Source organism: Tenrec ecaudatus, chromosome 1 (genome assembly GCF_050624435.1).
Source record: "Tenrec ecaudatus isolate mTenEca1 chromosome 1, mTenEca1.hap1, whole genome shotgun sequence".
Lineage (NCBI taxonomy): Eukaryota > Metazoa > Chordata > Mammalia > Afrosoricida > Tenrecidae > Tenrec > Tenrec ecaudatus.
This window is the reverse complement of record NC_134530.1, coordinates 88636109-88659935: the sequence shown is the minus strand read 5'-3', so window position 1 is coordinate 88659935 and position 23827 is coordinate 88636109. Positions and strand designations below refer to the sequence as shown.

The window sequence follows — 23827 nt, the reverse complement described above, 5'->3', positions numbered from 1 at the left end:
CATCAAATATGTTCTCCAAATTCAGACTGGATAAAGTCAAGGTTGCATTGTGGATCTCGTGGGTCACTAACTCTGACACTGTTCCACTGCTCTTCAGGACATTTCTAGTGGCTCATTCTTCACAAGTGGCAGTTTATTCCTTCATTGGTTACAGCCTGGAAGCTCTGCTGAAACCTGTTCATGTGAGACTGCCCTGCTAGTATCTGAACTACTGGTGACATGGCTTCTAGCACCTCAGGAACATGTGTGCCACTGCAGTACAACGAACTAGACAAGTGGTGAATGTCCACTTTAGTCTTGTTAAAATTTTTATAATAGTTCTGTTCTCAAAATAGTTTTTCTATGGTAAAAAACTATCTTTTTATTTGAAGGCATCCTAATAAGATTAAGGCAAGTGTATTACTGATAGGACTGTCTGCAGCTACTCATGGATGGCAGGAACATGTTCAAACATCTTTTTTTGTTTTGTTTTGTTAAATCATTTTATTGGGGGCTCATACAACTCTTATCACAATCCATACATACGTCAATTGTATAAAGCACATTTGTACATTCTTTACCCTCATCATTCCCAAAACATTGATGCCCCTGGCATCAGCTCCTCATTTTTCCCCTCCCTCCCCACTCCCCTTCCCTCATGAACCCTTGATAATTTATAAATTTTTATTTTGTCATATCTTACACTGTCTGATGTCTCCCTTCATCCACTTTTCTGTTATCCATCCCCAGATAGGAGGTTATATGTAGATCCTTGTAATCGGTTCCCCCTTTCTACCTCACCTTCCCTCCACCTTCCTGGTATCACCACTCTCACCGCTGGTCCTGAAGGGATCATCCGGCCTGGATTACCTGTGTTTCCAGTTTCTATCTGTACCAATGTACATCCTTTGGTCTAGCCAGATTTGTAAGGTAGAATTGGGATCATGATAGTTGGGGGGAGGGGAGGGGAGAGGCAGCAGGTGGGGGGGGGCGAAGCATTTAGGAACTAGAGGAAAGTTGTATGTTTCATCAGTGCTACACTGCACCCTGACTGGCTTGTCTCCTCCCCTTGACCCTTCTGTAAGGGGATGTCCAATTGCCTACAAATGATCTTTGAGTCCCCCCTCCATACTCCTCCTCATTCACAATGATATGAGTATTTGTTTTTTGATGCCTGATACCTGATCCCATCGACACCTCATGATCACACAGGCTGGTGTGCTTCTTCTATGTGGGCTTTGTTGTTTCTTAGCTAGATAGCCGTTTATTTACCTTCAAGCCTTTAAAACCCCAGACACTATATCTTTTGATAGCTGAGCACCATCAGCTTTCTTCATCACATTTGCTTATGCACCCATTTGTTTTCAATGATCATATCTGGGAGGTGAGCACACAATGATATGATTTTTTATTCTTTTATGCTTGATAACTGATCCCTTCAGCACTTCATAATCACACAGGATGGCGTGCTTCTTCCATGTGGGCTTTGTTGCTTCTGAGCTAGATGGCCGCTTGTTTACCTTCAAGTAGACACTATATCTTTTGATAGCCAGGCTTGATCAGCTTTCTTCACATTTGCTTATTCACCCACTCTGCCTTCAGTGATCGTGTCAGGACAGTGAGCATCATGGAATGTCAGGTTCAAACATGTTTTTTGTTGGAATAAACACATGCGCGTACAAACTGGAACACTAGTATTAATACGTTTTGATTTTCCCTTGTACATCTCTGTTGCTCTAATTTGACCTGGATATTATTTTATTTTTATAAATTATAATGGTAGTCAGAAATTATGGTTTTCATAGTTCTGATATTTGGGATATATATCTATTTTGTTATTTTTGGAATATTTTAATCAAAGTATTTTTCCTACTTCAGTAACTAGTACATACTTTTTGTCATTATAGGATGCTGTCACATAGGTTGTGACTCATAAGCACCTCATATACTACAGAAGGGAACATTACCCAGTCCTGCACCATCATCACAGTCGTTGCTGTTTGGCCCCATTGTTGCCGCCACTGTAAAAATCGGTGTCATTGAGGATCATCCTTTTGTTTCATTGTCCTCCTCTCAGGATTGGTTCTTTCTGATAACATATCTGAAGAATGTGAAACTAAGTCTCACCATCCTAGCTTCTTAGAAGCTTTCTGGCTATATTCCTAAGACAGGCTTGTCCATATTCTGGATGTCTATGGTGTATTTAATATTCTTCATCAGCACCATAATTCAAAGATATCAATTATTCTTTAGTCTTCTTTATCAATCCAACTTTTGCATGCATGTGAGGTAAATTGAAAAAACTATGGGGCAGTTTTATGAATTACTTAATGTGGTTCTTCAAATGATTTTGTAGGACTATGCAAATATGAGGTGCCTGAGATCCCCCAAGGTATTGGTAGCTTGCTAATAGTGTAAATAAGGGGAACAGTACCCCTTTGGGGGTGGCAAGAAATTGGAAGACAGCTATATTTGTGTCCACTCCAAAGAAAGGTAATCCACCAGCATACAAAACAAAACAAAACAACAAAACCATTAGTAACACACACAAGTGAACTTTCACTGAGGATAATTCAAAAAATGGTCGCAGCAGTATATTGACAGGATGAGCAAATCTTCAAGCAGATTCCGAAGAGGACGTGAACAGAGGAATATCATTGTTGATGTCAGATGAATCTTGGTTAAAAGCAGAGATACCAGAAAAATGTACATCTGTGCCCTACGAACTGTGCCAATGCATTAAAGTGTGTGGATCATAACAAACTTTGAGCAGCATTGTAAAGAACGGTAATGATAGAACACTTAATTGTGGTGTGGTAGAACCTGTACATAGACCAAGAGCCTGTGATCTGGCTAGAATAAAGGATATCATGTGCTTTAAAGTCAGGAAAGTATGTATTAGTTTTATCCTTTTACCATATTTATTCATTCTGTATGCTGACTGTGGTAGTTACATAATCTGGTGTCAATTTGGGATTTGAGAGGATTAAGAGTGAAAGGGTGGCGACTAGTCTGTCAATTGCATTATCCTAAGTAAGGCCTCTGTGTGTGTGTATGGCCTCCTCCTGAGAATTCTGGGAACACCTAGGATTTCCTCCTTGGAGGCGGAAGAGACTCTGCTCACTTCTGGCGAGAAGCCACATGGACCTACCCTGATGCAGGCCTGGGAATTGGAGGTCATGTGGAGACTCCTGGCAGTGTTGAGATGCTTACAATGCCACTGGATCCAAAGAGTTTCTACCCATTGGCCTGTGATAGTTCCATATTAGAAATCATTGCTTGTATTTCCTGAGCCTGAAGAGGACTTTATAGATTGGTATCAGGCATATGGGCTAATATCAGACTTATGGGCTTAGACCAGACTAGGCTGGGATGCTATCTTTTTTTTTTTTTTAACATTTTATTAGGGGCTCATACAACTCTTATCACAATCCACACATATACATGCATCAATTGTATAAAGAACATCCATACATTATTTGCCCTAATCACTCTCAAAACATTTGCTCTCCACTTAAGACCTCTGCATCGGGTTGGGATGCTTTCTTAATGTACAATTATCCTTTATATAAAACTCTCTCTTATACACATGAGTTTCTATGGATTTGTTTCTCTAGCCTACCTGGACTAAAACACTGACCAAACAATCCAAAAAGCTGGATTAAATGAAGAATACATCAGGACTGGAGGAAGACCCTTAACCACCTGTAGTATGCAAATGACACAACATGGCTCGTGAAAATGTAGAGAACTTGCTTACTGATGAGGATAAAGATGACAGTCTTCAGTATGGATGACAACTTAAGATAAAATAAAAGTTATCACAACCGGACCAATAAAAAGTATCATAATAAATGGAGAACAGAGTGAAGTTATCAAAGATTTCATTTTACCTGGATCTGTAACCAACACCCATGCAAGCAGTAGTCAAGAAATCAAAAGGCAACCCATATTGATTGTATTTGCTGCAAAAGGCTTCTTTATAGTCTTTAGAAAGCAGAGCCTGCATTTTGAGAACTAAGGAGCATCTGACCTAAGCCATGGCACTTTCACAATGATATACATGTAGGAACTGGGGAAGGAAAACTGAAGATGAGTTGGCATTTTTGAATCGTGGAATCGACATATAACAAAGTATACCAGGCACTGCCACAAGAAAGAACAAATCTTTCTTAGAAGTACAGCCAGAATGTTCCTTAGAAGCTAAGCTTGTGAGAATTTGTCTCACACATTGGGTATATTATCAGGAGGAACAAGTCCCTGGAGAATTGCCTCATACTTGGTAGAGGGTTGAAAAGGAGACCCGCGGTGAGACAGATTGACAGAATAGTTGCAACAAAGGGCTCAAACACAACAATAATTGTGAGGATGGTTCAGGACTGGGCCGTGTTTTGTTGTTTTGTCTATGGGGTTGGTATGAGTCAGAATGGATTTGAAGACACCTAACCACAATCCTGTATAATAAAGCATGTTTTTGTGGTTGTGAGATTCAAACTCACAGTGACCATGCAGGGAAGAGTAGAATTGCCCAAACCCTTGCCCCACACCTTACCCACCTTTAATAAAGTACTAATATTTTAATCTAAATAATAGCATAGTAGTCCTGAAAGCTTGGTTCATTACACAAACTTTGAAATGTAGTCACAATACTTGATTATTGCAAAGTCTCATGTCTTTCTGACTGTAGGTAAAATGACAATTCTCATCATACATTATAACAATGTTCTCAGAGTGTGATCCTTGGACCAACAACGGAAGTGGTAAACTACTTGGATCTTCTGAATTGGAACTTGAGCATGGTGTACATCAAGATGTGTCTTTTTACATGTCTTCAGGGGGCTAGTGACTACTTCCTTGTAAAGCGTTGTCTCCAGTGCATTATAGAGTTCGTAATGAGGTAATCTTAACGTAGATGACAGGCTCTCTGATGGCACAGTGGTTACAAGCTTGGCTGCGAACCAAAAGGTCATCAGTTCAAAACCACCATTCGTTCCTCAATAATTGCTCTTCCAGCGATTCAGCCTGTGAGACCAGCCCTATGGGGTCTAGGAGTTTGAATGGCACCCAATAGTGTGGATGAAGAGTGCCACAGAAAAGCAAATGCAAATATTGTTACACTTTGAGAGAAAAAAAGATTACACTTTCACTTTAAAAGTACTGCTTCTTATAAAAGACATTCCCACTCCACACCTCAAGTTTTCTCTTAATGTTTACCTTTTCCTCATGTAAATTTCCACTCTTAAAAACAAAGGTTGTAATGTCTTTTTGTGTGTGTGTTTCTTACAGCTGGCTAACAGCCAGTTTCCTCTGCGGCAGCTGTTCTCAACCTGTGGGTCGCGACCCCTTTGGGTGTTGAATGACCCTTTCACAGGAGTCTCCTAAGACCATAGGAAAACACATAAATATTTCACAGTATATAATTACATATTGATTTGTGATTAATCACTATGCTTTAATGGTTTAATTTTGTTCAATTTCTTACAATAAAAATACATCCTGCATATCAGATACTTACATGACAATTCATAACAGTAGCAAAATCGGTTAGGAAGTAGCAACGAAAATAATGTTATGGCTGGGGGGCGGGCACCACATGAGGAACTGTATGAAAGGGTGGCGGCATGAGGAAGGTGGAGAACCCCTGCTCTAAGGTAACACTAAAATCAACCACATCCACTGCCCGAGTCAATTCCGACTCGCAAGAACGCTGGAGGTCAGAGCAGACCTGCCCCTGCGTCAGACCTGCCCCTGCGTCTGTAGATCCATCCGTTTTTGATGGGCTTAACTACTGAGATTTCTGTTAGCAAGCTAGGCGATTAACCACTGCGCACCAGCCACGGAACCAAAACCGACAAAGCAAATCACTACGGAGTCCATTCCGAGTCATTTTGATTCTGTAGCGCTGAAATGTTCCTTAGGGTCTCTGACTGGATCTTTATGGGTCGGACCGCGCCTCTAAACCCACGCCGGCACCTGAGCGCTCTAGGTAACCAGGGGCCCTTCGGTCACCTTTATCAAGAGCACGCTTCTAGAATCCGGCGAATTGGGCTTTCAATCCCTTCTTTAGGCACAGCAACCAAGGACAAAAATCAGGTCTTCGAGCCAGATTCTTCTTCTTTTTAAAAAATCATTTTATTGGGGGCTGAGCCAGAGTCTTATCTATAAACTCAAACCCCGTCAGGACTAACGGAGAAGTGTAGAAAACATTGTGTTTATCTCAACGCAAGGCACAGGCACTTGGGTGGAACAGAGAAGCCTAGAGGAAATTTGGGTGGAAAGCGAGGGTCTTTGCCTGCCTCTCCGAAAATTCAACCTTGCCCGCAGACCTTCCCACAGGTCGCTGGATAGATCCGCCCCTCCCGCTGAGGGAGGAAAGGGGAGGGGAAGGTGGAAGCTTGCCTTCGCTTAAAAGTAAATTTCTAGGTGATTTCACTGGCAGGTGCGGCGTCCTAGATGGTGGTCCGGTTCCCTTTAAGAACACCCCCCGCCGGCCCCCCCCCCACCGCCGGCTCCCGGCAGCCTTTCCCCGCCCACTTCCGGGACGAAAGCGGAACCGGAAGTTGAGAGGGGAGGGACCCCGTTTCCCAGCATGGCGGCCCCCTGGCCCGCTGGACCTGTGTCCCCGGAGTCTCTAGCCGTCCAGTTTCGGGGAGTGCTGTGGTTCGTGGTATTTACCACTGGATCCTGGAGCGCCGCAGCCACCGCTGCCGCCGCGAGCGAAGAGACGCTTAAGTGCGAGGACCTCAGAATGGGACAATATCCTCTGTTGGTAGCTCTCCAAGGAGTGCGGGCTCCGGGGAAGGCAGGTTAGGGTCACTTGTGGGTCTCAGACTTCAACCCGGGCAAAGGCTAAACTGAAAGTGGACCGTGGCCTCTAATGGCCGGGGAACCCCGGGATGTGGGCTTCTGCGTTGTGAAAGAGGCGGAAGGCACCCGCAGTGGCTTCCTCAGGATTTTACTGGTCCTTTTCTTAAAACACCTGTTTTTATCGGTGGTTTTAGCCGTTCAACAAACAAATGCTTTCTGAGAATGCCAGGTCCTGTTCTAAGCATCACTGGTACAAAGATTGCACACACCCAGGCCTAAAAATGTTGGCTGATTTGGGGGAAGACAAGGAAATAATAGTGATGTAGCCAAATTGTGTTAATCATTAATTTTTCATGTAAGCCTCAAAGTCCGTGACATGCCAGATTTGCAGGAGTTGAATTTTTGCCCATTTTGTAACCTGGGACAAATGATTTGAACAGTAGTCAGTGATGCCAGTTTAAAGCACTATTGTGTTTAAATGAGCTAATACAGGCAAAGCATTTATAACCATGCTAAATCTGTTCACTCTTTGTTTGTAGAGAAAATGCAGTCGAAGTGGCCACACTGATCAGGATCAGCCCGTTGTCACATAGCTCTGAGAAAGGCAGGAACGAAATGCAGTGGGAACTGTATTCAAATGAAAATAGCGATTCTTGGGCAAAATTAGAAATGACTTTTTACTAATTCTAGAACAGAAAACATACCATTCACCAGAGATTTAAGAATTCTATGGGAGAATGTTGTAAGATTAAGAAATGATCTCAGCATTATGTGCATTGCATTTTCACAGTAGCAAAACTCTAACTTGCTGAATACGTAGTGGTTGAAGCTTAAGACTCACTGACATATCAGCTGTCTTTCTCTTCACACGAAAACGTGCCAAGGTAATTCTAAGAAACTAATTGGACAGAATGAAAATCAAATCCATTCATATCCAGTTGATTCAGACTCATATCTTCTAGGATAGGGTAGGACTGACTGCATCAGGGGATTCTCAAGACTAATCTTTACTGCGACAGAAGGCAAGTCTTTTTCCTGTGTAGCATCTGACGGGTTCAAACTGCCCACAGCTTAGGAGTGGAAGCCACCGGAGCTTCTCTAAGTTAGTAAGCTTTTCCCATAAGTTAAAGCTTAGGTACGCTAAAGATGTATTTTCAACTGTGCTTGTTGGCTTGGACAAATAGCCTCTTTTTACATGTGAATATAAACATGAGTATATTATATGGCTTATTTAAGACGAGATGTTTTGTGTTAAAATATAGTTCATATTTCCTTAACTTTTCTTACATATATATGTAAAGGACCAGTAATAAATGATGCCACACAAGAGCCAGTTAACTGTACAAACTACACAGCTCATGGTAAGACTTCCAGAAACTTCTTTAACAATATTGTTTAAAACAAGCTATTTCATGTGTCAGTGAGTGGTCACTTATACAATAAATACTTTTTCTCTATAAATTATTTTCTCATTTCTATAACAACTTAACTATGGAGAACTGACCAGGAGTTGTCAATAAAAGGGGGCTTGAGAAGTTTGTGGAGGGAAAAAAGGCATTAATCTTTTCATTCCATTTCTCCATGAATTTTTCAAGCTCCACTGTATTTAATTTTTAAAAGTCTTTCTCCTTTGGGGCCAGAGCATTGTACCCTGTAAGACTTGACTGCAAAACACTCCTAAAGGTCAAAAAACAGACCTGGAACTATTTATGGCAGTGGTTCTCAACCTTCCTAATGCCACGACCCTTTAATACAGTTCCTCATGTTGTGGTGACGCCCCAACCATAAAATTATTTTCGTTACTACTCCATAACAAGCCCCAAAGGGCTTGTGACCCACAGGTTTAGAACCCTTTTTGTTGTTGTTATTTTGTTTTGCCTTCCTTTGTTGTTTGGCTTTGTTTTGTTTTTGTGCTTAGTATTGTCTCTGCATGTCTATCTAGATGAGATAGGTGGAGTAAACAATTTAGAGGAGAAAACAATGGGGCTGATGGGTCATTTGGGGACACTGGTGAGAAGGAAGCGGGAGAAAGGAAGGGGGGTGTCGACCAACCCAGGGACAAGGGAGCAACAAGTGATCTAAAATCGAGGGAGAGAAGGTCATAGGATGCCTGGTAGGGCTTAATCAAAGGCAGTGATTAATGACAAGAGGAATTACTGAAACCCAAATGAAGGCCAAACATGATAGTGGGACAAATGGAAAGTAAAAGGAAATAGAGGAAAGAAGCAGGAGGCAAAGAACATTTATAGAGGTCTAAATACAGGCATGTACATATGTAAATATATTTATATATAATTATACAGAAATAAATCTATACATATATTTATAGGTTAAGTATTAAGGTAGCAGATGGACATTGGGCCTCCACTCAAGTACTCCCTTAATGCAAGAACAGTTTATTCTAATAATCTGGCATTCAGTGATATTCACCTTCCCAATACAACCTCTGAAGACAAAGTGGGTGCATAAACAAATGTGGTGAAGAAAGCTGATACTGCCCAGCTATCAAAACATATAGTGTCTGGGGTCTCAAAGGCTTGAAGACAAACAAGAGGCCATCTAGCTGAGAAGCAACAAAGCCCACATGGAAGAAACACACCAGCCTGTGTGATCATGAGGTGCCGATGTGATTAGGTATCAGGAATCAAAGATCCAGGTCAAAAAAATCCTATCAATGCAAAAGCCTATCTGTGGACAATTGGACATCCCCTTACAGAAGTGTTGCAGAGAAGAGGCGAACCAGTCAGGCTGCAGTATAGCACCAATGAAACATATAACTTTCCTCCCTCCACTCATGCCCTCAATTCTACCTTGTAAATCTGACTAGACCAGAGCATGTACACTGCTACAGAAAAGCGCTTGATAGGACAGATAAACCCCTCAGGACCAATAATGAGAATGGAGATACCAGGAGGGTAAGGGGAAAGTAGGGGAGAAAGTGGGGACCGATCACAATGATCTACATATAACCTCTTCATAGGGGATGTACAACAGAAAAGTGGATGAAGAGAGACAGCTGTCAGTGTAAGACTTGGGGGTGGAAGCCTTTATAAATTATCAAGGGTTCATGAGGAAGGGGTGGTGAGTTAGCGCAGAAAATGAGCTGATACCAAGGGCTCAAGTAGAAAAAATGTTTTGAAAATGATGATGGCAACATGTACAAATGTGCCTGACAATGGGTGTATATATGGATTTTGATAAGAGCTGTATGAGCCCCAAATAAAATTAAAATAATCTGTCTCAAATTAACTGCGGAGTTTGTATTTTTTAATAAATCATTTTATTGGGGGCTCTTACAGCTCTTATAACTATCTGTACATCAGTTGTATCAGACACATTTGTACATATGTTGCCATCATTTTCAAAACATTTTCTTTCTACTTGAGCCCCAGTAGCAGGTCTTCTTTTTTCCCTTCCTCCCTCACTCACCCCCTTACTCCTATGAAACGTTGGTATATTATAAATCATTATTATTTTCATATTTTACATCATTCGCTGTCTCCACCAACTTTTCTGTTGTTTGTCCCTCTGGGGTGGGGAGCGGGAGGTGTGTATTCTCATTATCCCTTGGAATTAGTCTGTATTGCCATTTTGATGACCCTTTATTTACCAAGCTAGGTTATATAAGATGTTATTTATTTTAACTACTCTTGAAGAGTCATTAAAAGACACTACTAATGTAATAAGTTACATTGGGAAACTGATCCTTTTCTATTATGTTCTTGTGAAATATTCCTAAACACATCCTAATGTGGAAATAATGTAAGGATTTTAACTGTGCAGCGGTATTCTCTTGGAGGGTCATTTTGATACTGGATAACAACGGGCTGATTTGGGTGAGCTTCTCTTCTAAAATAAATGTAATGCCAGATATAACTAAAATAGTACTTTTTGTTTTAGCCATTTAGAGGGCTATATGTTCATAATAAATTGTTAACATTTTATAATTTACAGACTTTACTACTGTCTAGAAATAGTAAATTTTCCCATATAAACAGTTTATATATGTGGTTTATATGTCAGATATTTAACTAATAGCTATACATCTCTATTTTGTATGTGTTAAGTGTAATTAAAGGAGCCCTTTTGGTGCTGTGGTTCAAGCACTCAGCAGCTAACCTACCATCGGTGGGTTGGAACCCAGCAGGCACTCTGCAATAGAAAGACATGGCAGCTGCTTCCATAATGATTTACAGTCCAGGAAACCCCCAAGGGCAATTTGACTCTTCCCTATGATATCAGTCTCACCTTGAAGGAATTAGGTTTGGTTTTTGAGGAGTTTAATTAAACTAAATGCAAGGAACTTCTCTTTTTTTAAAATTTAATAAGTATATTCCGATTTGCCTACTTTTATGTTAAAAGTCTTTTATATAGTGCTATCTGAAAACTGAGAAACATTGCCACAAAGGATCAAATTTGGTCAGATTGAAACCATTCCTATAAGAGATAATGGAAATCTGTGAACACAGTTGTCACACAGCTGTCTGACGTCAAAGTAGATGACTGGAGGCGGTCTCAAAAACAAAAGCTCTTTATATTAAAGGAAAATGTGAATCCCCTCAAGGATAACTGAAGAATAAGTGTTTAAGGAGACACAGACTCAGTTGAGTGGTCAGCTGACTAAGAAGTGTAAAGGGCGTGAGCATGCCTTGGTACTAATCAGGGTCTGCAAAGGACGATTCCTGGGTGAGGGGAGGGCGACAAAATACAGGAAAGCTTTCCACAAGAAAGAGTGATAGGTTGTTTAGAGAGAATTGTCTCAGTACAATGTAAAGACATCTGCCTGGTGGAAAAATCAGTAGATTAAATAAGTGACTAAATCATCCTGATTTGGGGTGGGGATGAGGTGGGAAAAGTCTGAGGCATGTGAGACAGGCTTTTGTATAAGACCACACAGTGAATGTGCTGTACGAAGGTGGGCCACCCGAAGCTGGGGTGGGCTTTACAGTTCAATACAATGCCCACAAGGCTCTGTCCCTCTGTTGGGATACCTTTTCAGCTTTTCCCGCTTACAACACACAGAACTAGTGACAGGATCTTGGTGAGTCACTTACTCCTGATCACAGAGGGATGCCAAAATGACCTCTGGAAAATATTACAGCTCTGAAGAAATGTGGTATGATCTCCAGCCAAAATTCTTCTTCCTCTCTTTGTCACTGAGGACGTGAGGGTCTATCACAGAGTCGGCAAACTGAGTTTCATTTTTTTGAACTATACTTTTTGGGCAAGGATAAACGAGAGTAATATTTTGAAAATGGGCAGTGTTGTAGGTTGGTGGCAGGGAATTGGGACCAAAGACAAAGGAAATTCAACTAAGATACTGTTCCATTTCAGTCCGTTCTCAGTTGACATATACATTACTTATGTAGAAATTATTGTGTAAGGATGTAAGGATAAGATAAATAAGAAGATAAAAAAGACATCTTGCCTTCAACGTGTATTTGTGTTACATAGGCATATATGCAAAAATGTTTGAAATTTTCTATCAGTACACTATAAAAATAGTTAGACTTCATCCTAGAAAATTCTCTTGTGATCTTTTGGCAAAAGGTCTTATTTTTTCAACTTTTTAATTGATGTATGACATATACAAGGGTGGCGATAAGCTATTGGAAAATTCCATTGTCTTTCAATTCTATCCACAAATGTTTTGAGGCACCTACATACAGAAAAATACATAAAAGTTTAATTCCAATTTTCACAAACTGAACACATCATGCCAGAAACCAGTCTTTGTTGCTGTGGAGTTAATTCAAACTCACAGAGTTTTCAATAGTTGTTTCTTTCTCAGATGTGGATACCCAGGCCGAAGTGAAACTTGAACCATCCACTTTTAGTGAGTTGGCTGTTCTAAGCCCATCGAGACACCAGCATCCAGGGTTACTGTTTATTTGGAGACACTTCCTAGTTTACAGAAAAATTGCAAGAGCAAGATTAATAGAATGAGCATGTATTTCCTCTACCCAGATTTACTAGTTGTTAACATTTTATCGTATTTTTATCGTTGTCTCCTTTTGTATGCCCCTGCCTTCCTTTCCCTCCATCTCTGTATACAAACACATGGGTATTTGTATATGTAAGGACAAACGCATGGGTCCCTTACCTCTAAATACTGTAGTGCATATTTTCAAAGTGTGGAGACACTCTCTTAACCACAGCTCAGCTTTAATCTTGAGTAAATTTAATATATACACATAGACTTTAGTCAATGTCCACAATAGCTTTTTCAAATGAACCAAGTAGTACGTTTATAGTATTTTCTCCTATTATAGGATGCTCATTTTATTTTTAATCTTTAAACTTGAACTTTTCCATATCTTTCTTTGTCTGAAGCCTACAATTACCCACCCCCCACTATTTTAATAGAATGATCCTCCGTTTGGGATTATCTGAGGAGCCCTGGAGGCATAGTGGTTACATGTTGGACTGTGCTCTGCAAGGTCAGCCATTTGAAACCTACAGGCCAGTACTCCTTTGCCTCACAGGGTCACTGTCAGGTAGATTTGACTTCATGGCCGTGAGTTTGGATTGTTTGGTAAAAGATCCTACTTTTGTTTTCAGTCTTCAAACTTGAACATTTCTATAGCTTTCTATGGAAGACTACAACTTCACGCCACCCCATTATTTTAATAGGATAACCTCATTTGGAACTGTTTGATGTAATAATTTACTTATAGTTTACACATTCCTGACTGGAAAGTGACATAAAGCAGTGGTTCTCAACCTTCCTAGTGCCGCGACCCTTTCATACAGTCCTCATGCTGTGATCCCCAACCAAAAAATTATTTTCATTGCTACTTCATAAATGTCATTTAGCTACTGTTATGAATCATAATGTAAATATCTGATATGCAGGATGTATTTTCATTGTTACAAACCTAACTTAATTCACCATAATTAAAGCATAGCGATGAGTCACAAAACAATGTGTAATTATATATTGTGAAATAGTTATGTGTTTTCCTGTGGTCTTAGACAACCTCTGGGAAAGGCTCATTCGACCCCCAAAGGGCTTGAAACCCACACGTTGAGAACTGCTGATATCAAGGATGGCCTGTCCTCAGGGTCTTGATTGAATGGGGACAAAATGTCCATCTGCGGTTCACTGGTGATATTAATTTTAATCCCTTGATTTTACCCCCTCACTATTTAGTAAATATTTTCCCTTTGCAACTAGCAAGCAATCTCTGAAAACACTTAAAGAACGGCAGATGTTCTATTCCTCATCAGAATCACCCCGTGGAGTTAGCATCCACTGGTTTCTGATTTGAGCCCTTAGTTTTTACTATGATGACAAAGTATAGTGTGCAGTAGTCCCACATGGTATTTTGTGATGTAACGGTCTCTGAGATGTGGGTTTTTATCATCTCCCTGAAGATCTAAAGCTGCCACAGGACAGCTTTCAAACTGAGCAAGTACAGGGTAATACTCAATACTTTGAGAGGAAATTATTCTAACTTTTATAATAGAATTTTATGTTTTGTTTCACAAATCTCTACTCCAGAACTTGCTGATTTGAGAATTTAAAAATATTGAAAGCTACTTTCTAAGGAAAATTCTGTGCCTACCAATATCTTTTTGCAGGACAATATATTGTGTTGAGGTAGGGAAGGCAAAGTTCTTAACTTTTTTAGTGAGACGTTTTGTTGACTTCATTTACCCAATCCTGAAACCACTGATCTTCAAACTGAGATGCATGTGCCTTTGGGGCAGTCAGAAGATTTCTAAGAGGTAAGCAGGCACAGACTCTTTTAAGGGAATTTCTTTTTAGGTCTTTAGCTTTCAGTTTTGGAAAATTGATCTCTGAGTCCAAATACAGTTTCTGGATTTTGCAGAAGAACTTGTTCATATGTAATCTCAGCTGGTGAAGGTGCCTGTCAAGCAGCTCCAATATTTAGATTCTACTGAAGACATTTAGTTAAGCGCTGTAACATTTTCATTCTAATGGTAATATCTACAATACGTTGGAAAGCACATCCTTTGCAATTATTAAAATCATGATGATGTTGTTAGGTGCCGTCAGATGGCCTGTGGCTCGTAGTGCCTGTGTACAACAGGCTAAAACCCTGCGGGGCTTGGGCCGTCCTCACTAATGTTATGTTTGAGCCCATTGCTGCAGCCACTGTGGCAATCCATCTGTGAAAAAGTTCTCTTTTATAAACATTTTAATTGAAGGCATTCTCTATTATGTTGTGCCCCTTATATCATGAAGCAAAACAGTTCCTACAATTGTTTAAATGTGAACTAGTATGATTCTTTCCTATTGCCCTGCAATAACTTATAGAAAGCCTTTAATTCTCAGGAAGCTGATATAAATTTGTTCCTCAACTGCAGTGTCTTCTCTTTGTTTAGTTTCTTTCTTGTGTTTATTTTAAAATTTATATTATTTTATTGGGGACTCTTACAGATATAACAATGCATAAAACAATTATATCAAGCAAATTTGTAATTATGTTGCCATCGTCATTTTTAAGACATTATCTTTCTACTTGAGTCCTTATTATCACCGCCTCTTTTTCCTCCCTTTGCCCCACTCCCACCCTTGTGAACCCTTGAAAAATTATATATTATTATTTCATATCTTATACTGTCTGTTGTATTCCCCCACATTTCTCTTGTTCATCCCCTTCCTCCCTTCCCCCTCCCCTCATGGTGTCATATTCCCATTACTGTTTCTGAGTGGTTTATCTGTTCTGGCTTTCGTGTGTCAAAAGCTCTAAACTGTACCAATGTACATATTCTGGTCTAGTAGGATTTGTGAACTAGAGCTTGGGGTCATGATAGTGGTGGGGAGGAAACATTTAAAAACCAGAGGAATGTTGTGTTTTGTCTGTCTCAAGTGCACCCTGGCTGAATTGTCCCTTCCTGTGTGACCCTTCTGTGAGGAGATGTCTAGTTGTCTGCAGATGGGCTTTGGGGCTCCACTCCTACCCCTCTCCTTTATATTGATATAATTGTTTGTTTTTGATCTTCTGATACCTGCTCCCATCTACATCTGGTGATCACACAGGCTGGTGTGCTTCTTCCATGTGGGCTTTGTTGCTTCCTTGCTAGATGGCCACTTGTTTAACTTCAAGCCTTTAAGACCCAAGGCACTATATCTTTTAATACTCTGGCACCATCAGCTTTCTTCACTACATTTGCGTATGCACCCATTTTTGTTCAGCGATTGTGTCGGGAAGGTGAATATCACACAGTGCCAAAGTGTTCCTATGTTGAGGGAAGACTTAAGTAGAGGCCCAAAGTCCATCTGCTACCTTAATGCTTAAGATATAAATATATATACATAAACTAATACCCCTATCGTTATTTATGAATATATTTACATATATGCATGCTTATATTTATATATCTCTATATAGCTTTTGCCTCCTAGTTCTTTCTTCTATTTCCTCCTGCTCCACTATTGTGTATGTGTTCAATTTCTTGATATAATTATTTCATCTCTCTTCCCATCCTTTTTCTTCATTACATTTTTTTGTTGTTAAGTATCTCAGTTTTACTGAATCTGTATGGAGAAATATACTTCATGGAAATGGCTCACACATTTATGAGAAAATGGCTCACGTACTTGTGGGAACTGGTAAGTCTCAGATCCAAGGCTTAGACCACAGGCCGAAGACCTCTTACTGGCTTATATTGTTATATCAAAAACCAAGTCTGTTTGCATGAAGTCAATTTCAACTTTGCTAGTTCTAAGACTAAATCTTCATGGGAACATCCAGGGTCATCTTTCTCCCTTGAAGTAGCTGGTGGTTTTGGACCACTGGCCTTGCGGCAAGCAGTGCAATGATCATTCCGCTGTGCCATCTTGGGGCTGGCAATCAAAGCCTGCAGATCAAGCAGCAGGCTGGAGGCCTCGGTTGGCTCACGGGGTTGCCAAAGTAGGCAAATCCATAATCTTCCGTTCAAGTGATGGGCCAGAGACTTTTGCAGAGTTAGGTCCCAAGAACCAGAGGTCAGGCGACAAGAAGCATGCAGGGTCAAAAGAGAGAGCAGCTTTGCTAGAACATTCATTTGTATTCTGGCGGAAGGCACATCCTCTTTGAAACTCCCTTTCCACTACATGGCTGCTCCCATCAGCTCACAAAATGGAAAGTGATTGATTAGTCTGCCAAACCACTGAGTGTCATCGCTTAGCCAAACTGACACACAACATTCATCATCACAGGTGCTACATTTATGGAATACCCACTCAGTGCTCTGCCCGCTATTAGATACTGCATCTTACTTAATCACCACAGTAGACCTACAAGATAAGTAATCTTCCTGTTGCTTTTGTTTTTACCTACAAGGAACCCAAGGTTCTGAAAGGGGCATTGCCCAGTAAGAAACCAAGTCATTCTCATTTGAAATGAGAATATAAATTCTTCAAGACATTATCTGTCTGGCACACACTTATCTGTATATGATTTACTTCTTCTTATCCTGTCATCTGGTGTATTAATAAAGATCAGAATTGCTAAATGCTGAAATAATAAACTATGCCAAATCATAGAATTAACTTAGAAGCAAATACATTTAGAAGAAATAAAAGCACCTTAATTTAAGATAGTTATTATCTATAAAAATTGTTGTAAACTGGAAATACAAATCCAGGTAATGATAAGGAAAAAAAAAGATAACCCAATGAATTGCCAACAAAAACTCAGCAAGTATTCTTTATCCTTGATATAAAATAAAGCCACTTACCATTGAGTTGATCCTGACCCATGGAATTCCCATGTTTGTAAGAGTAGAACTGTGTTACATAAGGTTTTCATCAGATGCTCTTTCAGAAGTAGATCATCAGATTTTTGCTCCATTGTACCTGTGGGTAGACTCTAACTCTCAACCTTTGGTTATCAGCTGAGCATATTAAACATTATTAGTACACAGGGACTCCTGAGATGAAGTGGAGGTAGTATGTACAGTACTTCCCTTGACCACCTTTCCGAGAGGCAAGAAATAGAATAAAGTGGGCGAGTGTGGTAATTCTTGCTTAGTATTAAGAAACTAGCCTATAACATTACCCAGATCTTATATGTGAACATATATGTACCATAGTTTAACCTATGTAATTTGAAGTCTCATGTCAGGTGCCATATGGGAGGTTGTCATAACATTGCATTTCTTTTTTTTTTTAATCATTTTATTAGGGGCTCATACAACTCTTATTGCAATCCATGTATACATCAATTGTGTAAAGCACATTTGTACATTCTCAAAACATTTGCTCTCCACTTAAGCCCCTGGCATCAGCTCCTCATTTTTCCCCCTCAAACCTCCCCCTTCTTCATGAACCCTTGATAGTTTATAAATTATTATTTTGTCATATCTTACATTGTCCGATGTCTCCCTTCACCCACTTTTCTGTTGTCTGCACCCCAGGGAGGAGGTCATATATAGATCCTTGTAATCAGTTCCCCCTTTCCACCCCACCCTCTCACCACTCTCCCAGTATCGCCAATGTCACCACTGGACCCGAAGGGATCATCCACCCTGGATTCCCTGTGTTTCCAGTTCCTATCTACCAGTGTACATCCTCTGGTCTAGCCAGATTTGTAAGGTAGAATTGGGATCATGATAGTCGGTAGTGGGAGGGGTGGGGGTGTGGGGGATGAAGCATTTAGGAACTAGAGAAAAGTTGTATGTTTCATCGTTGTTATTATACTGCACCCTGACTGGCTCATCTCCTCCCTGTGACCCTTCCATAAGGGGATGTCCAATTGCCTACAGATGGGCTTTGGGTCTCTACTCCACACTTCCCCTCATTCACAATGATATGATTTTTTGTTCTGAACATGCCTGATACCTTATCTCTTTGACACCTCGTGATTGCATAAGCTGGTGTGCTTCTTCCATGTGGGCTTTGTTGCTTCTGAGCTGGATGACCACTTGTTTACCTTCAAGCCTTTAAGACCCCAGACACTATATCTTTTGATAGCCGGGCACCATCAGCTTTCTTCATCACATTTACTTATGCACCCGCTTTGTCTTCAGCAATTGTGTCGGGAAGGTGAGCATCATGGAATGCCAGTTTAATAGAACAAAATATTCTTGCATTGAGGGAGTACTTGAGTGGAGGCCCAATATCCATCTGCTACTAAACCTATACATATATGCACATAGATCTCCTCATATATAAATATATTTACATATGTGTATGCCTGTAATTAGACCTCTATAAGTGCCCTTTACCTCTTAGCTCTTTCCTCTATTTCCTTTTACTTTCCTCTTGTCCCACTATCATGTTCAGCCTTCATTAGGGTTTCAGTAATTCCTCTCGGTTACATTACCCTTGATCACATCCTACCAGACCTCCTACACTCACCTCACCACCAATTTGGATCACTTGTTGTTCCCTTGTCCCTGGGTTTGTTAACACCACTACTTTCCCCCGCCCTTACCTCTCTTCCATACCCCCCCGCCCCGGAACTGTTGGTTCCATTGTTTTCTCCTCCAGATTGTTCATCCAGCCTATTTTATTTAGACAGACTTGTAGAGATAATAACATGCACAAAAACAAGACTGAGCATAACCAAGCAACAAAACAAAACAACAACAACAAGCCAATGACAAAAAGCAAAACGAAACACAAAAATAAGAAAGAAAAGCTTGTAGTTAGTTCAAGGACTGTTTGTTGGCCTTTAGGAGTGTTATCCTGTCAAGTCTGATGCGGCGCCAAGCCCTGGCCCCAAAGTCTATGTTTGGTATTCCCTGGGGACTCTGTTGCTCTGTTCCCCTTGCTGTTCTGTTGCATGCCCTTAGTGTTTTACCTCGGTGTGGTTGGGATCAGATCGGGCGGAATTCCCACACTGTGTCTCCAGTGTTGTCCCCTGTAGGGCTATGGGTCAGTGAGGGATGTTGTGTCTCATAGTGGGGCCAGCCATGTGGTCTTCTCTATGAATTGGCTGCTCTGGGTGGGAATATCGTCCTCAAGGCTTGGTGGGCCAGGATGTGCTCCACGCTCTCTTCCTCCCCCTTCATTTGCTCCTGTGTGCAGTGATCAGACGTCCCTCTCCCTGAACTGCAGAATCAGTGCCGTCTCTGAAATAAATTCTTCTGGGGGGAGGGGCAGGTGTCCATGTAGTTGGAATTGGGGCCGGCCCAACATAGTATTTCTTTTTATGTACTTTGCTAGTCTTACTCATAATTGCATATCTTTCCTACAGACAAAAACATAATGTTTTCTTGACTTTTTGCCTTCAGTTCCGTGTTTTCCGGCACCCAACATAACTTGCAAGGATTCCAGTGGCAATGAAACACATTTTACTGGAAGTGAAGTTGGTTTTCTTAAGCCCATATCCTGCCGAAATGTGTAAGTACATTCCTGCTTTAAGTTGATGCCCTGCAGATTACTTGCCTCTGATTACACTGATAATATGAGATGAAGTGATAAAGGGCTACTTGTGGGGAACATCTTGCACTAATGAATAGAGCTGTGTTTTCCCTTATGTTAGGAAACCTCTACTTTATGTTGCAGTTTTTGTTGTTGCTGTTAGTAAATGTAATTCTCTAACCCAGTAGAGGTGAGGTAAATTAAACCTATAAAGTGCGGATGTCATGTTAATTCATCTCAGTTTATGTCACCAAATGAATTGTGAAAAAAAATTCTGTTTTCAGAATTTAGGGGATTTCTAGAGTACAGCTAAGCAATTATCTACTTGTGGTATTAGAGGAACATCAGTTATTGTCAATCATTTGTATATTAAGGGAATTTCCAAAAGTCTGCTTCATTTTTTATAATAGATGCAGATGAGGAATGATAATGTCAGTGTGGGATATTAGGAAAAATGCTAGGAATATACTCTGCTCAGAAGGCTTTTGGGTTTGTTTTTTACTTTTTTACAGTAAAATTTTTACTTGGGACTAAAAATATGATTTAGTTTTATTATTAATTGTTGCCACTTTATTTTTAGTATACATTGTTAGAGTTTATTTGATGGTACTTCTTTTAAACCGTATTGCATTGTATAAAGAAATTCTATTTGTCTGCTTCTACAAGTTCTAGTAGAAGTATTACGAACAGCTATTTGAGTCTTTTCTCATGATCTTACTTAATTGAGTTAACGAGGAGTTTTAAATTCTGTCTTACTGTGTAATTCTAAACTAATCATTTAAGCTTCTTGGGCCCAGGATTTCTCATTAGTAAAGTAAAAATTGTTAAAAGATATTATTGTCAAAGTACTTACATATGATTTAGCCTGTTTTAAAATGTGTGGTAGAAATGCTATTTCTACTTTTAGCATTTCAAATACAAATAATATATTAAATGCTGGTCCAAGATACCATAGTTCATGATACAACATTTTAAGAACATCATCTGTTAAGGATCGTTAGACATTCGGGTTGGATCTTCACAGGTGATATTGCCTTTGTTGGGTCACCACAATGGTCTTTAACTGTGTTTTTCTTTCAGTGGCTCAGGGTAGATTAGGCTCAGGTGACTGAACTGCACTAATCATAGTCATGCTTATAAGACATTGATGCCAATTATGATAAGTCACATAACCATCAAGGAAACCAGATACTCCAAATCTTCTGGCCAACTTGTTCCTTTCATTGTAGTAAAATCTACAATTCCTAATATCCCACACTGACATTATCACTCATCATCTGCATCTATTATAAAAAATGAAGCAGACTTTTTGATATTCCCTTAATATACAAATGATTGACAATAACTGATGTTCCTCTAATACCACAAGTAGATAATTGCTTAGCTGTACTCTAGAAATCCCCTAAATTCTGAAAACAGAATTTTTTTCACAATTCATTTGGTGCATTGAATCTGAACAAGGGGATTTAAACTGTTGGATAACTATAATGGTAAAAGTCATAAAACTAAGATAACCTGATGTATCTTTTTCCTTTATAAGGACATTCAGTACATGCCATCCAGTGATCTAGTCCTCTATAGGCACGACTGAATAAACACCCACTTACAAATTCTCATAGGTGTCCCCGTCCCAGTTTAAACATTATCCTCTTATACCTCCTAGCATATTCTTTCTTTCAAATTGTTTGTGTTAATACTTAGTTAAAACTCCATGGCAAATAGGGATATAATTTATTCTCCAGAAACTGAAGCCTGGTAACCATATCTGACTACTCAGGCATCCACCTATTTAATTAGTGCAGGCAAGCTGCAACAGAGGAGCCCTGGTGGTATAGTGGTTATGAATTTAACTGTGATCCTTACGCCATCAGTTTGAAATCACTTGTGGCTCCCTGGGAGAAAGAGGAGACTTTCTGCCCATGTAAAAAGTCACAGTCTCAGTAAACCACAGGGTAGTGAGTTTTTAAGTATAGCTGCAGTAACCACCACTGTCAGTTTGTCGTGCTCTGGTGGCTGCATGGTGCTGTGATCCGGGAAGCTATGCCATTGGCATTTTAAATAACATTAGGAGCATCCAAAGTGAACAGGTTTCAGTGGAGACTAAAAGCAGACTATGACAAAAGGAATAGGAGGTGCATTTCTGAGGGATTTACCACGTGAAACTTATAAGTCGCAGAATATTGTCAGATACAGTACTGAAGATGAGCCCGTCAGGTTGGAGGTCATTCAAAATGCAACTGGGGAAGAGCTGCTAGCTCAAAGTACACTCAAGTAATGATTTGGATTGAAGAACGAGAGCTTTGGGTCATTTTAGTTGCTTGTCATGAATGCCTCAGAATGAGAAGGAAATGCTACAAGTATCTGTCAATGAAGGGACATGGAGTGTATGAAGGATGGATCTCGGGAAATTGGAAACTGTCCAAATAAAATTATACGCAGAAAGATTAGTATCCTAGGCATCAATGAGCTGAAATTGACTGGTTTTAGCCATTTTGAGTCAGATAATCCTATGGTTTACTATGCTGGGAATGCCACCTTGAAGAAGAATCTGTTACATTCATCATCAGAAAGACTATTTCAGGTTCTTTACTGAAGTATAGTGCTGTCTATGGCAGGCTAATAGCTATAGTCCTACAAGGCCCTCCAGTTAATACAATTATCATTCAGATTTACACACCAACCACTAAGCTAATGATGAAGAAACTGAAGAATTCTACCAGCTCTTTCAGTCTGAAACTGGTGAAACATGCATTCATGTTACATCCATCACTAATTTATTGGGATTGGAATGCAAAAGTTGGAGACTAAAGAAGCGATAGTTGGAGAATAGGGCTTTGGTGATAGAAGTAAAACTGGAGAGTGAATGATGGAATGACTTCATAGAAAATACTTTTTAAAGACAACAGAAACCGGCACTGCACATGTGGAATTCACCTGATAGAATACATAGGAATCAAATGGGTTACATCTGTGGGTAGAGATCATGGAGAAACTCAATATTGGCAGCCAAAACAAGATCATGGGCCAACTGTGGAACAAATAAACAATTCTTCATATGTAAATTCAAGTTGAAATTGAATAAAATTAACACAATTCCATGAGAGCCAAAACATGGCCTTGGGTATATCCCACTTGAATTTAGAGAACATTCCAAGAAAAGATTCAACCACATTGAACACTAATTACAGGAGACATGAAGAAAGCAAAAGGTCACTCAAATAATGGGTAAGAAAGAAAAGATCAAAGTGGACATTAGAAGAGACTCTGAAACTTACTGTTGAATTAAAAGTAGCTAAAGAAAATGGAAGAAACAAGTCAAAGAGCTGAACCAAACATTTCAAAAGGCAGCTTTTAAGAAGACAAAGTATTACACTGAAATGTGTGAATACCGAGGGTTAGAAACCTAAAAAAGAACATGCTCTGCATGTCTCAGTTGAAAGAACCAAAGAGAATTGTGTTGGCTTCCCTGTCCCACTGCTAGTGTCCATTAGACTGCATACAGCATGGGTGTTTGTACAGCCTTCGAAGTTACCGCTCTAATTCCTGTTGGGAACACTGAGTAAGAGGCAGTTGTGCAAGCCGAACAAGGAATACTGCCTGGCGTAACATCAGGAAAGGTGTGTGTCAGGGTTGTAGCTTTTCACCTTACTTATCCCATCTGTGTCCTGAGCAAAGAATCAGAGAAGTTGGGTTATATGAAGAAGAATGCAGCATCAGGAT

At 40.0% G+C, this 23827-nt stretch overlaps 1 protein-coding gene across 2 annotated transcripts in view; it reads left to right on the top strand.

Moving 5' to 3' along the window:
- The first annotated feature begins 6527 nt into the window (after positions 1-6527).
- TM2D1 (TM2 domain containing 1) overlaps positions 6528-23827 on the top strand; it is a 58369-nt gene continuing 41069 nt past the window's right edge. For both annotated transcript variants that reach the window (XM_075556980.1, XM_075556990.1), the window contains exons 1-3: positions 6528-6739; positions 8078-8147; positions 19978-20086. In XM_075556980.1, coding sequence (XP_075413095.1) covers positions 6569-6739; positions 8078-8147; positions 19978-20086 — 350 coding nt within the window. In that variant the 5' untranslated portion in view covers positions 6528-6568. The remainder of the gene's footprint in view (positions 6740-8077; positions 8148-19977; positions 20087-23827) is intronic.